Source organism: Sparus aurata, chromosome 22 (assembly GCF_900880675.1).
Source record: "Sparus aurata chromosome 22, fSpaAur1.1, whole genome shotgun sequence".
Classification (NCBI taxonomy): domain Eukaryota; kingdom Metazoa; phylum Chordata; class Actinopteri; order Spariformes; family Sparidae; genus Sparus; species Sparus aurata.
This window is the reverse complement of record NC_044208.1, coordinates 14,257,766-14,271,838: the sequence shown is the minus strand read 5'-3', so window position 1 is coordinate 14,271,838 and position 14,073 is coordinate 14,257,766. Positions and strand designations below refer to the sequence as shown.

The 14,073-nt window shown below is 39.5% G+C and overlaps 1 protein-coding gene across 9 annotated transcripts in view; it reads left to right on the top strand.

Annotated features, from left to right (window-relative positions):
* lama2 (laminin, alpha 2) overlaps positions 1-14,073 on the top strand; it is a 226,251-nt gene that overhangs the window by 48,316 nt on the left and 163,862 nt on the right. For all 9 annotated transcript variants that reach the window (XM_030404447.1, XM_030404445.1, XM_030404444.1 and 6 more), the window contains exon 3: positions 341-453. In XM_030404447.1, coding sequence (XP_030260307.1) covers positions 341-453 — 113 coding nt within the window. The remainder of the gene's footprint in view (positions 1-340; positions 454-14,073) is intronic.

The window sequence follows — 14,073 nt, the reverse complement described above, 5'->3', positions numbered from 1 at the left end:
CTGCGTGGTGACCTTTCATAATATTACAAACTAATCATGTGTTTTCTCCTTCAGTCCCATTAAAGCTGTTGTGTTGAGTTACAACAGCTGCTGGAAGTACAGCCAGCAAATAGGGTGACATGCTTTTAATTCAGAAGTGAAAGGAAAAGTATAATACATTTTTTAACAAGGCAGAAAAAATGGGCTTTAGATATTCAGCCTTGGATGGTTGAAATGCCAGAATTTTATAAAAAGAATGGAGAGGAACATTGTCCTCTTAGAACAGTGCTAGAATCAAGACTCAAATGATTCTTCAATATTTTAAATTGTAAACTAACTCTATTTTTCTGTGTCTATCCAGAGCGTCATCCCATAGATTATGCCATAGATGGGACCAACCGTTGGTGGCAAAGTCCATCTATCAAGAATGGAATGGAGTACCACTATGTGACTATTACACTGGACTTAAAACAGGTACACACAAACTTCAGACACTCCACATGTGAGGATATTTACCCCAACCTTAAACTGATTCTCAAAATTTGTCTTCTGAGTTTCAAACACTCTCTTTCTGGGGAAGTGAAAGGTGGCTGAGTGTTTCAATCCTTCCCCACAATGAACGACAGCTGTGGTTGGTTGGGATTTATGTTGTTCCACAAAGGATTTTTAATGGTGACTCGTCATAAATGGAATCCACTGTGACCGGCATGAATCAAACCTGACCGCAGCCTCCATTCTCAGCAAAGAGGCCAACTACAGACCCTTTTCCATTTATTAAGATTCATTTGTCAACATCAAAAACATGAATAACGTCGATTTAGTTGTTTAGTTTTAGTGTGTGTAATAAACATTTAGAAAACGAGACAGTTGCCAGGGCACCATTAGGAAATTAATGATTATTAATATTATAACAAAACCTCCTGGCCTGTAGCCAGCCTCTCAAACGATTTCCATTTTATTCTTTGTTCGCAAAGCCCTTCTCCTGTAGAAAATGTGTTGGGAAGGCTGTTTTCACATTTATCTTTGTGTAGAGTGTAGACTTTCTCTGTGCTCATTGAACATCTGATTTGAAGAGGCAGGCCTTCACACATAAATGGTTTGGAAGCCAACCCTTGTCCAGTTTTCAGCATACACAAGTGTGATGTGGAAACTTGAAGCCTCCAACAACATATAATCTGGGAGTGGAATGGAGAGTGGTTTGTGAGAAGCCTTCAGTTCATCACAGTGACGTAGGAGACATATCATTTCCAGCATTTGAACTTGGGAAATTAAAACTAGTTGCATAGTCATGTTTTCTGAAATTCTGAAAGGTGCCATTTTAAGGCTTTTAAAGTTCCCATAATGTGAAAATCGATGTTTAAATGTTTTTTTTTAATTTTTGTTTTTTATCACATTTGTCTTTTTATATGTCACCTATAAACCAGCATCAGTGGCAGAAATGTGTAGATATTTTATTGTTTTTTCCAACTTTGTAGCTTCCTGGAAAACCATGAAAATTATGAAAGGCATCCTACACTCAGTGGTGTATGCGTCTGACATGGATAACTGGACAAAAACACAACTTTATAACTGAATTCACTGATCTGGGTGAAACTGAATTATATTTGAGGGGAGAAATTTTGTTCTTATGTCCACCAGCTGCTCTGTCTTGACCTTGGACGGATAGCTTTACTTGTTGCTAAAGTTACTAAAGTTTGAGGTCATATAGTTATATTTGTGAGGTGTATTAGAGCGTTTCCCGATTGACTTATACAAGTAAGTTTGTTGCTGAAGTGATCGCTAACTGCTGCTAACTGGACCATAGCTGCCGTTAGCTAGTTAGATGGACTCAGTCCTGAGGTGCCAGGTGCTAAACTGGCAAGAACACTGCCCTTGTACTGTATTTTCTGTTGTCAAGCTGGCCCCCGACTTCTCCGATGCTCTGTTTTTTCATCCCTGTCCGCCATGTTGACTGGGAGTTGCCAGTCTGGGAGGGGTTGACTGCTAGATCCATGGCAGGGGGCCCGCGCAGATTTAGCACCGTTGGCTGCTGCGAACTTCAGTCAATATCAGCAACAGGTCCCTCCTTGGAACATGTTACCGAGCTGAAGCAAACAGCACTGTGTTGTTGTTTTTTTGTTTCTTTTTTATTTAACTTTTTATAACAGACAACACAACCTGTACTTTAATGCCTGTTTCTAGTCTCTGAAGTGAGAAGCAGGTACATAATAACCCAAAAGACCTGTGTGAGATCAAATGAAATTCAACTTCAACACATTAGTGACACTCAAACTCAGAATTGCACTCTGACTCATTGAGTCATTAATACAGTGTATTCCACCATTTTAAAAGTAAAATAGTAGCAGTCCTTCCACCTTGGTCACTGTGTTAGCCACTTGAAGGGAATTTAATGTGGAAATCTGATTTTTTTTCTGCAGAATCAATGTTGTGTTACGTGTGCCTTAATACATATGTGGAGGGAATTTTTAGGATTTCAAATTTAACCACTTGGAACAATACACATTTTAAGTGTATTAACTACTAGCTAAAAAGAAGGATTAGACTATAGATTAGTTGAAGTTAACTGCTAATTACCAGCATCATAGCCTCCACCCAACTTTCAGTGACAGTATATTTCTTAAATCAAATTAGAAAATGACTAAGAAGTTAAATGTTATTGTTAAAGTTAAATGAGGTTGGCAGATGAATGTTATCAGACTCTTTATTTTTCTCCCAATTGCCTACATATGTTTCACTTAAAGGTGCAATACAAAGCCCTTTCAACATAGTGCCTTTGTTTCCTTATCCCAGGAATTAAGATTCTATTATTTCAGCACGGCTGGAATTAGTTAAACAAACGCTGCTATCAATCATTTCATAAGCATGCGTGTCACTCTTTAAATAATTGGGTTTCCATTTTTGATTTGGAAAGCTTGGCAGGAATCTGATGATTGAGGTGCTGTGTACTGGCGCGGGATGATTTAGGACATCTAGTTACGTTTAGAAGTGTGATTAAACAGATTAGACCGCCAGATTATAATTATTCAGATGTCAAGAGAATAAAACTAATGAGGCTGAGCGACGTTAGTTCATGAAAAGCCTTCGCTACATCAAGACACGTCTATCAAAAAGCGCTGTAAAGGTTAAAAACTGATTAAATTTATATTAATAATAAAAAAGCCAATATTCTAGAGAAAAATGCCATTATGTGAAAACAAAGCATCAAGGAAACAAAAGCCTGTAGGAACACAGAAAGGGCAATAACTACCTATGTGAACTACCTAGATGTCTAATAAATGAACATTGCTCAAGCAAATGCTATTCGCATTTTGTACTTTTGGTAAACAAAGTACACCTTTGTGGTCTCATTGAGATTATATCTGGGTCAAGATCTTTGTTGCTCTTCCATCTTCTCTGTCTGTGTTCACAATGCACTGCAGAGATGCTTTATATCTATCACAAAACTACAGAGTTAGAAGAGGGACCTGGGGAGAAATGAAGATGGAACGGCAACACAAAAGAGGAGACATATCGTAAAATAAAAACATATGACCACAGCAAAATTAAAAAAGGAGATAAACGGGACACAAAGCCACAATGAAAAGAGATTTAAAGTTTAGTTCATTAAAAAAGAATTCAGGCAAGGATGTGAATGGATGAATAAGAAAAAAATACTTTGGATGAATTGGAATATAAATGCAGTCCATTAGTAGTCCATTATTGTCGTCTGACTCCATTTTACAGGCGTTTCTTGCCACAAAAGAAATATATTACTTTATATTACCTAAAAGCTAAAACCCCAAACCGGAAGCCAACATTTTAACATTGAAATTGTTACTCACTATCACTCCACAATGTTGCGTTAATCCAGCAATTTAAAATGGCAAACCAGCAAGCAAATGGGAACAGACTGCTCATGACTTTCCCTTTACGTGGAACTGATAAAAGTCTACAAAGAACAGATCCCTCAAAATCAAACAAATCTGAGACTATTATAATCTCCACCTTCCATGTTGAAATCAGTCTTTCTATATTATGAGGGATGAGAACCAGAGGATCGGTGAGTGAAATTTTGGACAACATTTTTTTATATATAAGTCATCATAAACCAATCCAGGGTCATTAATTGAAAGCCAAAAGACCTAATACTGAACACTCTGAACTGTCTGGGGGCAAAATAAGTAAGTGCCCTTACATATATCCTGTAAAAATTGCTTTTGTTCCAATAAATGTCAAAATATTGTTCGCCAGGTATTTGTCATGCACATGTTGAAGATTTGATATTAAAGTTTAAGTTTGATGAATACAATTCAGAACAAAGAACATTTTGTTGTAGTTCTTCTGTGAAGTCACAAAATGTCACACCCTGCTGGTTCTCACTAGAGTGTGGGGCTTTCTGTTGTTTTATGTCCAAACCTGACTCGAGCCCAATTCAGTTAATGTGAGCTGGTGCTGCCCAGAAAGTGAAAATAGCCTTTGTGTTGTGTTGCATTCAAAGTTCAAACCCCAACATTGAACAGGACATACAGCCCCAACATTGACAGTAGGTCCACTTATCTTAGTTATAATTTAATTTCCCCTTTAAGTACTTTTACACCAATTGAACTTATTTTTTCATCTTAAACTTAACTGAAAGAACTTCAAAGCATTATGTCAAGCCGACCAAAACCTCGACATCAATCTTACATTTTTGTCCCAACCTGGGCTGATGGGTTCTGGTATAGATGTTTTAGTTCTCACCCCTAATAAGTTAAACACACGATCACAACGTCTCATATGTGATCAAGACCTGTCGCGCATCACACACTGAAATATGATCCTGCTGTGGTCAGTGCGATGTGTCACAGTAAACAAAACAAGAATAACAATGAGAAGAAAACAAACAAAACTTTTAAGGCTGTGTTTGAGCCTTGAATATACCGAGTGAATATTGGAATATTTCAGGTCAGCCTTCTGTTGTTCAATGAAATTGAGCTGAATATAGGAGCAGAGAGAGAGAGAGAACAGAAAAATAGTAAGAGGATCTGTCTGTTCAGGTTAGTTTTATTTATTTATTACTTTGCTATCACACATGCGTAGAATATGATTATATCTCTGTACAGGAAGTCGAGCAGCAGCCATCCTGACATGTTGATGGCTTCAGGCCCATCCATCACACCTTTCACTGCTGTGGTGTGGCTGCAGAATATATATGCACTCCTAAGTGGTCTTGTACACACTCAAACACACACAGTTTCACACCTCTCACTGGAGTGTTATGGCCAATTAATTCATCTGCACAGTTAAGCACCAGCACCCACCCTTACTTAATCAGTCTCTCCTGTCCTTAATATTAGTGTGTGGAGCCAGGGCCTCTTTCCAGAAAGCAAGTCTGACAAAACCTGAGTTTAAACATGAACTCCGACTTGATTAAGTCTGAAATGGAAATCCCAAGGGTTTTAGGTTCAGAACAGCTTATCGGAATTAGTTCATTCAAGTCAGTCTGAATCAATCGCGTGCATTTGGAATGAAAAAAAAACACAGACAGCATAATCAGTGGCGCTCCAATACTGACATTTCACCGGGGCAACATGTTAACAACAAGCACAGCTTCCTTTTTATTCCAGCGAAGCTCAAAAAATGAATGTGTGCCAATGCGGACCATTACATTTGTAGAATGTCACTCATCTCAGGCTTAAAAAACTCTGTTTCACTAAACTAGCTTTCAGAAATAGTGCCCAGGAGACTAACATGTACACCCCCAGCACTGTTCTTGCTGTTATCCACAGTCAAACTCCCACTGAGATGCTCAGAAAAATGAATGAAATAGAGAGCAGGGTAAGAAAAAAACAGAGCATCCCCTCTGGCTCCCTTTGTCACGTGCTGATTCTTTAAAAGCTTTTTAATACCACTGTACTTCTTCCTCAATGACCACCTACTGGGACGATTCAGCATTAACCTTCGTATGCAGATAATGGCTGTGTCTGATGGTCAGCAAAATTATAAAATGTGTATTAATTTCTGTGAAAAAGCTGTCCATCTTGCAATAAAGCAGCATCATAAGCCTACCATTGTAGCTGTATTTCATGAACGACTGATGTTGGGCACTTAACTTTATCATAAACTGTGAGGTGTTGGAGCATCCAGTATGGACATACAATAAACAGTTGTTTTCAGATCTAGCATTTGATTTTTTTCCTTGTCACTAATAATTTCCTGTGCAGTGAAGTCATTTTATGCAGAGAGACAAGTATTGCCCATACTGGATTGGAAATCAATTATTTGGTCGCCATTGAGTATGTTGCGAGGAGGTGCTTTCTTTCCTCTTCCGCTCGCTGTTAAACAATGCAAAAGTGCTTAAGAGCTGCTGTGTGTCGGGGCCCCATGGTAAGCCGGTTGGTAGAGCATGCACCCCGTGTCATTTCTCGAAGCTGTCCTGTCTAATAAAGCCATGAACAAGGTCTAAAACGATATGATGGGTAAAGAACCTAGAACGATGTATACGCTTCTATAAGCTGAAACTGAAAAAAACTGAGCCTTTAGGCAGACACAGACAAGTTGGAAGAATTGGAAAACTGGGGGGACCCTGACACTCATTTTACCTAATATTATTTGCAGCAGGAATTTTGAATCGTAATAAGCTCTGAAAAATATTTGTTTTTGTTGGTAGAAGTGTTATTTCCGCAGATGGTATATTAAAGTGGTGAGTTCAATGGGAATTACCCCACAGCAAAACATTATAATCACAAAAGCATTTCCTATTGAATTTGGAAGCCCTCCTGATTGATTTGATTGTAGCTTCATGAGAAACAGTTAGCTGAATAGTTTTTGTGTTTACGCAATTTCTGGAGCTTATTACTGCAAAAGCTGGCTTTGAAAGACTCAAAACGAATCAGAATAAATGGCTGGTTGAAGTCGAAGAGTTGCACAGTTGCACCTGATCTATCAGTACACAACTGCTAACGCACTTTGTACATTTTCACAGGTACTTTGTGAACTTTTCAGCACTTTTTTTATTGCTTTCCCCTCCGATTACACTCGGTCTGTAATCTTGGAGCGATTGATCGATAGACATAATGAAATATCATGACTAACCATTACTGAAGTTAGGTACTATTGGTATTTTATGTGCAATACTGCAGGATCTCTGACATACATTTAGACCACAGCTCATTGACATACAGTATGTAATATTCATAACTGTGTGTATACATTATATATACATATATATGTGCCATGGTACTTAGTACTTAGGATAGACAACAGGTGGGATAGTAGAAAAAGCCATACACATCTCAAGGCATTAGAAAATAAGGAGAGACTACGGCACCATAATAAAAAAAAAATAGTATAAACATCAATATGACTGTACAAGTATCTGTTGGTGATTACAAATCCCGTTAACGTCAACATAACATACGTGCAGTTTACAACCAACTTCATCAGAGAGACTGAAAATAATCCGTCTGTTTCAATTCTTCGCCGATGAACGTGACATTACACGTGCCTCACGGCTGATACGCAGTGATTAACTGTATACTCACTGCCATTGATGTTCGTGCGTGTATGTGTGAGCGTGTGCGTTCTTGTGTGGGTATTTTGTGTGTATATCTGTACGGCTCTCAATCAGTCGGACGGAAAGCTATTTACCCTCCAGTGCGCTGAATTTCCCTTGTGACCTCAGTCATCTCACTCAGAAAATGACAGTGGGCTTGTGTGTGTGTGTGTGTGTGTGTGTGTGTGTGTGTGTGTGTGTGTGTGTGTGTGTGTGTGTGTGTGGGCATCGCCTGTGACATCACCACCCTCATTTCCTCTCTTGTTATTATTGAGCCACTCCGGATAGAAAAACTAAATAATGAGAAAGAGTGGGAGCCGAGGGTCCATGTGTGTTGCTCTCCGTGCGCCTGTGTTGGAGGGAAGGTTGATGTCTGTGTGTGTTCTTCATCAGTTTCAGATGAGTTCTCGAAATGTAATCTTGCATGCAGACGCATCTGACTTGACAATCAAAGTAAAAGTCCTCCGCGGGGACCTGTTGAAGAAATATTTCTGACTTCATGGGAGTGTAGTTCCTCAGTTCTGGTCATTGTAATGTTTAATTCAGAGTTTTTATCATCACTTTTTTGTCTCTGTATTATTAGGTCGTTATACCTCCAGTCATCCCATATCAAACCATGTGTGAAGTCTTGTGTTGCCCTAGGCTCGGGCATTAGTATGCATATAGATCAGGAAATTACTAGTAAATGTATTAGGACTATTTTCAACCTGCCTCGCCATAGCAACGATCTTTTGTTCGCTCCAGACAGGATTCACTGAAATTGCAGTTATTACGGAAATGCGGCGGTCAGTTTGGTTGATGGACAGTTTGTTTCGAAGTGGTCGAATCATGCGCCGGCTCTGCACCCTGGGGGGGTGGGAGGCGAACCTGGCAGAGTGATTGTGGTTCCTGAAAGAAGCCATCAGTCAAAGTGCTTTCATGAAACACAGCTTTTAAATACCTCAACACACACACATACACAAATACACGCATGCTAATACACACAAAGACTGGCAGAAATGCATACACGTCACATCCGAAATTACCACCTTGAGCTCCCAACAAGAACTCGTTCCTGCACCCACGGAACTTTTTGTCTCCTTCAGAGAGCTTCAAACACAGCTGTATTTATTGTCATAGTGTTTTGTTCATCACCACTGCTCTTTCTTTTCTTGTTACTATCCTCCATCGTGTGCTGTTCAATTTAAATGCATGCAGGAAATGCAGGATTTGTCAGTTGCTGTTTGTAAACACACCATTCAAGGGTGCAGTAAGCGAGAAACATAATTTAAGGGTACATTTTTTTAGTCTCAGGTTGTCAAATACTGATGCTTCGGGCAGGCGAACCAGAGTCTACATAGGTGTTACTTATTGTCATGGTGACAGGAAATTCTCCTCCTAGCCCCTTGAACTCACCGGGCACTTCTCCGTTACCTCGCTTGTGTGACGCTGTTTTTTGTTTCTGGGACGCTGGAAATGCTCTGTGGTGCACCCGGCGGAAACATGACCATTGTCTAGTCGGCGGATACGGGCCCAGTGCTAATAGTGATTGGTGTGGTGTATCATTCATTCATGAACATCTGAGTTAGCAACTTTATCGAGTGAATACCACTGATGCTTAGCGTTAGTGCAGGCAAACAAACGAAAGTTATTAACTTCAGAAGTGTTACTTAACTAACACTTCTAAAGCTAAGTTGATACACCGTACTCACTCTTACTCCTGGCCCATATCCACACATGGTGAGAGCGATTGAAAAGTGCATGTGTGATACAATTATGCCACCCATAATCATTACCCCTGTAACCTCCCAGGGAAACTTAAGAACACCTTTTTCTAATAGGAAAACCCTCCACATTATACCGTAAGCTTATCTGTTACTATGACCCTCATCCAATAATCCTTGTGTCCATTAAATACAATACAATGAAAATTGTGCAGATGTCATTAAAAAAGTGCTTTCAAGCACATGGATGTTGAACTCGAACACACAGAGAAGGCCAATGGCGGCATTGCACTATTTATATTCATCTATTTGAATATCCAAATTGTTGAATATTGCAACTTTAAAGCCCAACTCTTCAATTTAAAATCATCACAGTCCAATTTACCGCAGTCTATACCTCGGCACACCGATCAAGGACACCCTAATAGAGCAAATGCTTGAGTCTGGACTATGGACTGGTTTTCAGTTGTTAAAAGGACTCAGTGAGCCTTACCCTACCAAAGTAATAGCTTTATAGAATATACGCTTGAAAGAAACAAGAATATTTGTGGTTTCGAAAAAAGTAGAATAAGAATAAAACCTCTCTTTTCCTAACTTTTTGCTTTATATGATGATTAGCAACAAGAGAGTAGTTTGTGGTCAAAGATAATACCACCAGAAAAGTATCTTTATTCACAACAGAGAGAAGGTAAATGAAACATCTGCTGCACCCAGTGAAACTTGGTCCATCTACGTTTGACAGTAGCTCGGGCCAAAGCAAGAATGTGGGAGCGATTGCAGCATCTGGTGTTTTTGTGCAGACTGAAGCCCATTTTTAAAGCGTAAGGCCAAATTACGACCAAGTCTGCGAGCGAGCGAGTGTGTACGTGTGTTTTATTTGTGTGTACAAGTGTGTTTTTTGGCGGTTGAGACAGAGGGGGCAGAAATAAAGAGAATGCATTTCAGCTGAACGTTAAAGCCCAGACCATCCAGAGGCTGTCGTCTGTATATTGTATGCTGCAAACCACTGTAGCCAACGTGGAAACCACAATAATTTGTCTTTTTTTTTCATATTTCATATTATTTTTCCAGCAGTTTGATTAAATATTGAACTCTATTCTAACGTGTTTCCTGTAGAGCTGTCAGGAGACTGTCGTTCAAAATACTGCAGCATTCAAAACACCTCCCCAAATTGTTTTCAGTCAGTGAAAAAGCAAAACAGTCTTGCGATTAGACGACTTTGCGGCTGCAGTGAGTAACTCCCACTTGTTCGTCTGCACGAGGTTTGGCAGTCAGGGCTGCTTGATGATTCACATTATTTCCAAACGGGCCAGAATCTGCTTTAACAAGTCTCAATTCCAGCTGCGTTGCTCTGATGACACATCCACCTGTGTTTCTGTATGTTGATTGTCTGAATCCCGTTTTATGCTGGGTTTTTTTTTTGGATTGGTTTTAATTCCCCCTGGCCCATTCCAAACATACTGTACTTGTTGTCTTTGTTGTGTGCAGATCCTGCTATGATCAGCGGGAGTAGTAAGAGGAATCAGAGTTGATGCCAGTTGATCAGACCAGCGAGATTTTAACATGTATCCATGTGAATGGCCTGCAAACACCAGCTGTTCAGTAAAACCGTTGTCACTATGTGTCCAAATCACGTTGAGACGAAATGGATTCTTCACGGTCCATTTAATTGTATGCAAGCCGGCCATACTGGACACAGAGCTCAAATGGACTTGTTGAGCATTAGCGTTAGCATTTTAATTGCTCACTTGGCTGTTGCTGCCTCAGAAGTCTGGCAAAAAGCCGCTCTCTGGCACACCATGACCACTTCCTGTCAGATGTGTAGGATTGCTGCAATAAAGTAGTTGAGTAATATGTGGAAAAAATGAACATCACTTCATATTGTTTTGAGCAGTAAAACTACTTGTGAAATGTAAAAATAGGAGACACTCGTCATATCTGGAGATGTACGCAGATTTGTCGCCTTTATAGACATGGTGAATAATTTGCCTCCACTCCTCTGCAATGTCAACACGTCTATGTGAAGTAATGTGCATTTTAAAAATAAGCAAGTTTAGTCAGTTCTTTATTTTAGAGTCGCAGAATTATTCATCAGTGCAAGAGTACATGATGTTATCTGGGGATAAATGAGTCACTGATTGACTTGAAAGCAGTTTAGTTACAAAACAAAGTAAACTTTTTTTTCGAGCGTGCTGATCTGCTTCCTGTACTCTTTTGAGATGACAGAAACAGTACTTGAAAGAGAGAAATTCAAATTTGATTCCTGTTTCATGGCAGCTCCCCCTGTTTGTGCATTAACCAGTTGGCACGATGGCATGAGGCAGACAACACCTTTGCATGCAGCCAATACAGCCATTTAAAGAATTTGATGTATTTTTATTCAAATAAGTGTTCAATAATTCTATATTCAAATCTTTCCCCTGCTCCCGCAGTAAAATAGAAATACATATTTCTGGTATCCCTGCCCACTTTATCCAATCAGGTCAGAGAACTCCAGAAAGAGGTGGTTCCCCTAACTGCAAAAACAGACAGAAAGTTAGCTAACATGACAGCAACTTTTTGGAGCAGCTCTAGTTTTACAGTCTATTAGATCTGTTAGTAATGTTACCGTTCTGTCACAGGCTGATAGCAACGCTAACAGCCAAACAGCTGCCTAATTGCTTGCCTACACAGGAGGCGTGGCAGACGCCTTTTTTATTTTTTTTACAAAAGCTGTCTGTCTTTGCCCTACAAGCTGCAGTCATTAGCACTTATAACTATTACTTTATTGCATTAGCACTGTGTCTTTGCCAGCTGTCAATCAAAGACATTAAACGACTCTTCAGGCTTGAAGGATAATGGAGCACATCTTCAAAATGTTTTTTGTAGTTTATACCATACGATTTTAAAGATCGCTTAGACATTAACTCCAAAAAGAAAAGACCAATTATGTTCTCAATTGGTCTTCAAGTTCAGTCTGTCATTTAAATGATTTTGTTAAATGTCATGTTATTTTCATGTTGAGGTTTATAATTTTGCTACTAGTTACTACTACTAGAAGGGTTCTGTTTGAGTGCTTGTCTCTTAAAGGCCCTCCCTTGCAAAGCACGCAGTCTGCTCTGATTGGTCAGCTCACACATGCCTGACCCAGTTCCACTAACAATAATAGAACAGCTGTGCTAAATCAATTTTACATGCTATACTAATGCAAGGCATGATTTATGCAAATGCATGACATGGTGATGTAGTGTGATGTCACGAATCACAGAAAATAGTTGGACCACTGATGAGGGTGTTTGAGGAGCATTGTTATCTTTGCGAGTGAGGGTCTTCTGCTGGTGAAACTAAAATGTATATATATATATTAGAGATGCACCAATCGATCGGCAACCGATCGCAATCGGCCGATAATGCCCCTATCGGTTTTGATCGGAGTTCTCAAAATAGATCAAATCAGGCCGATCAGATGATGTTTGAATATAGAGACAGTGCATTCACTGCATGCAGGGTGGGAATTTCACGGCGGCCATTGCCCCGCACTTTGGCCTTGATGCAGCCACAGTGGCCCGGTCAGCGTTGCGGGCTTGCCTTTAACTACAGCCACCTGAGTGCACAGTAGTCACTCACAGTAGCTTTAGTGAGTCTGCGGTTCGCGCAGGTGGAGCCTCATCATCACGATGATCTCACGTGAAAGCCTCTCATACAGCAGCAGCGTCTCAAAACAGAAGAACGAAACTTACAGCACAGCGAGCGAGCTCAGCCGGTTTTACATGATGCGTAACTGACTTATGTGGTAGGATTTAGTCCGGTAAAGTTGGAAATATATTCACAGATTCGAACTTACCGGATCAATAACTCATATAAGTGAAACCTTGTTAAAACACAAACGACGGGTCTTTCCTACCGTAGTGAGGAAGACAACGAGCTACAACTGTATTTTTATCAAAACCAGCGGTCCTCCGGGTCTGTATGGTCAGCCATCTGTGAGACGAGGGCACAGGGACTGTCTACAAAGTGCAACACCGAAAAGAGAAACTACAAAAAATCCAATAACTTCACTATTATTCAGAGTGTAGTGTTACCAAAATCACTCCACACATCAGTGGTCTCCTGCTGGTTTTTCTACAATTTTTTGTTTGGAAAAAATGTGCTTTGCCATAATTTTGGGGAATTTCTATTGGGAGAAATATTCAATAACACTAATATTCAGTGTGGTTTCACAATGTATATATATATATATATATATATATATATATATATATATATATATATATATGTACTACAAATCACAATAGGTCCCCTTTAAATTAGATGACTCCACAGAATTAATCATGTACTATTGCACAAATTCAGTTAAACTTTTATTCATTTATTTAGTAAGAAATTCCGTCTTAATCCAGTGCGATAGAATGTTGTTTGCTTCATTCTAACTTGCAATAAAGAGGTCTCACATGTAACCTGATGAAACTTGGAGACATCGTTCTCGTTTGAGTTCCAAGTTTAAGCTCAAAAGTTGCAAGCCAGGCTGTAGCACAGAATAAAACATAAATAGAATTCTGATTGAAAAGGGAATCTAGCCAATTAAATTTAAACCGAGTGGCGATAATATGACCTGTTCATGATGTAAAACAAGCCGTAAAGTTGCCTACGTGACATTTAAACTCATCCATGGAAGATAAACATATATTTACCAGTTGTGTGATTTCTTCCAGGGCGGTTGTTGGTGTGTTTATTTGTTGGTGCTGTTAAGCTTTAGAGGCAAAAAAATCTTTCGTCTGATCCACATCTGATCAAAACACAGAATATGACACACACGCAAGCATGCACGCAAACACACACACGAGCACAGTCACACACTGCATTAGTTAGCTGTGTTCATCTATGTTTAGCTGCTGGAGC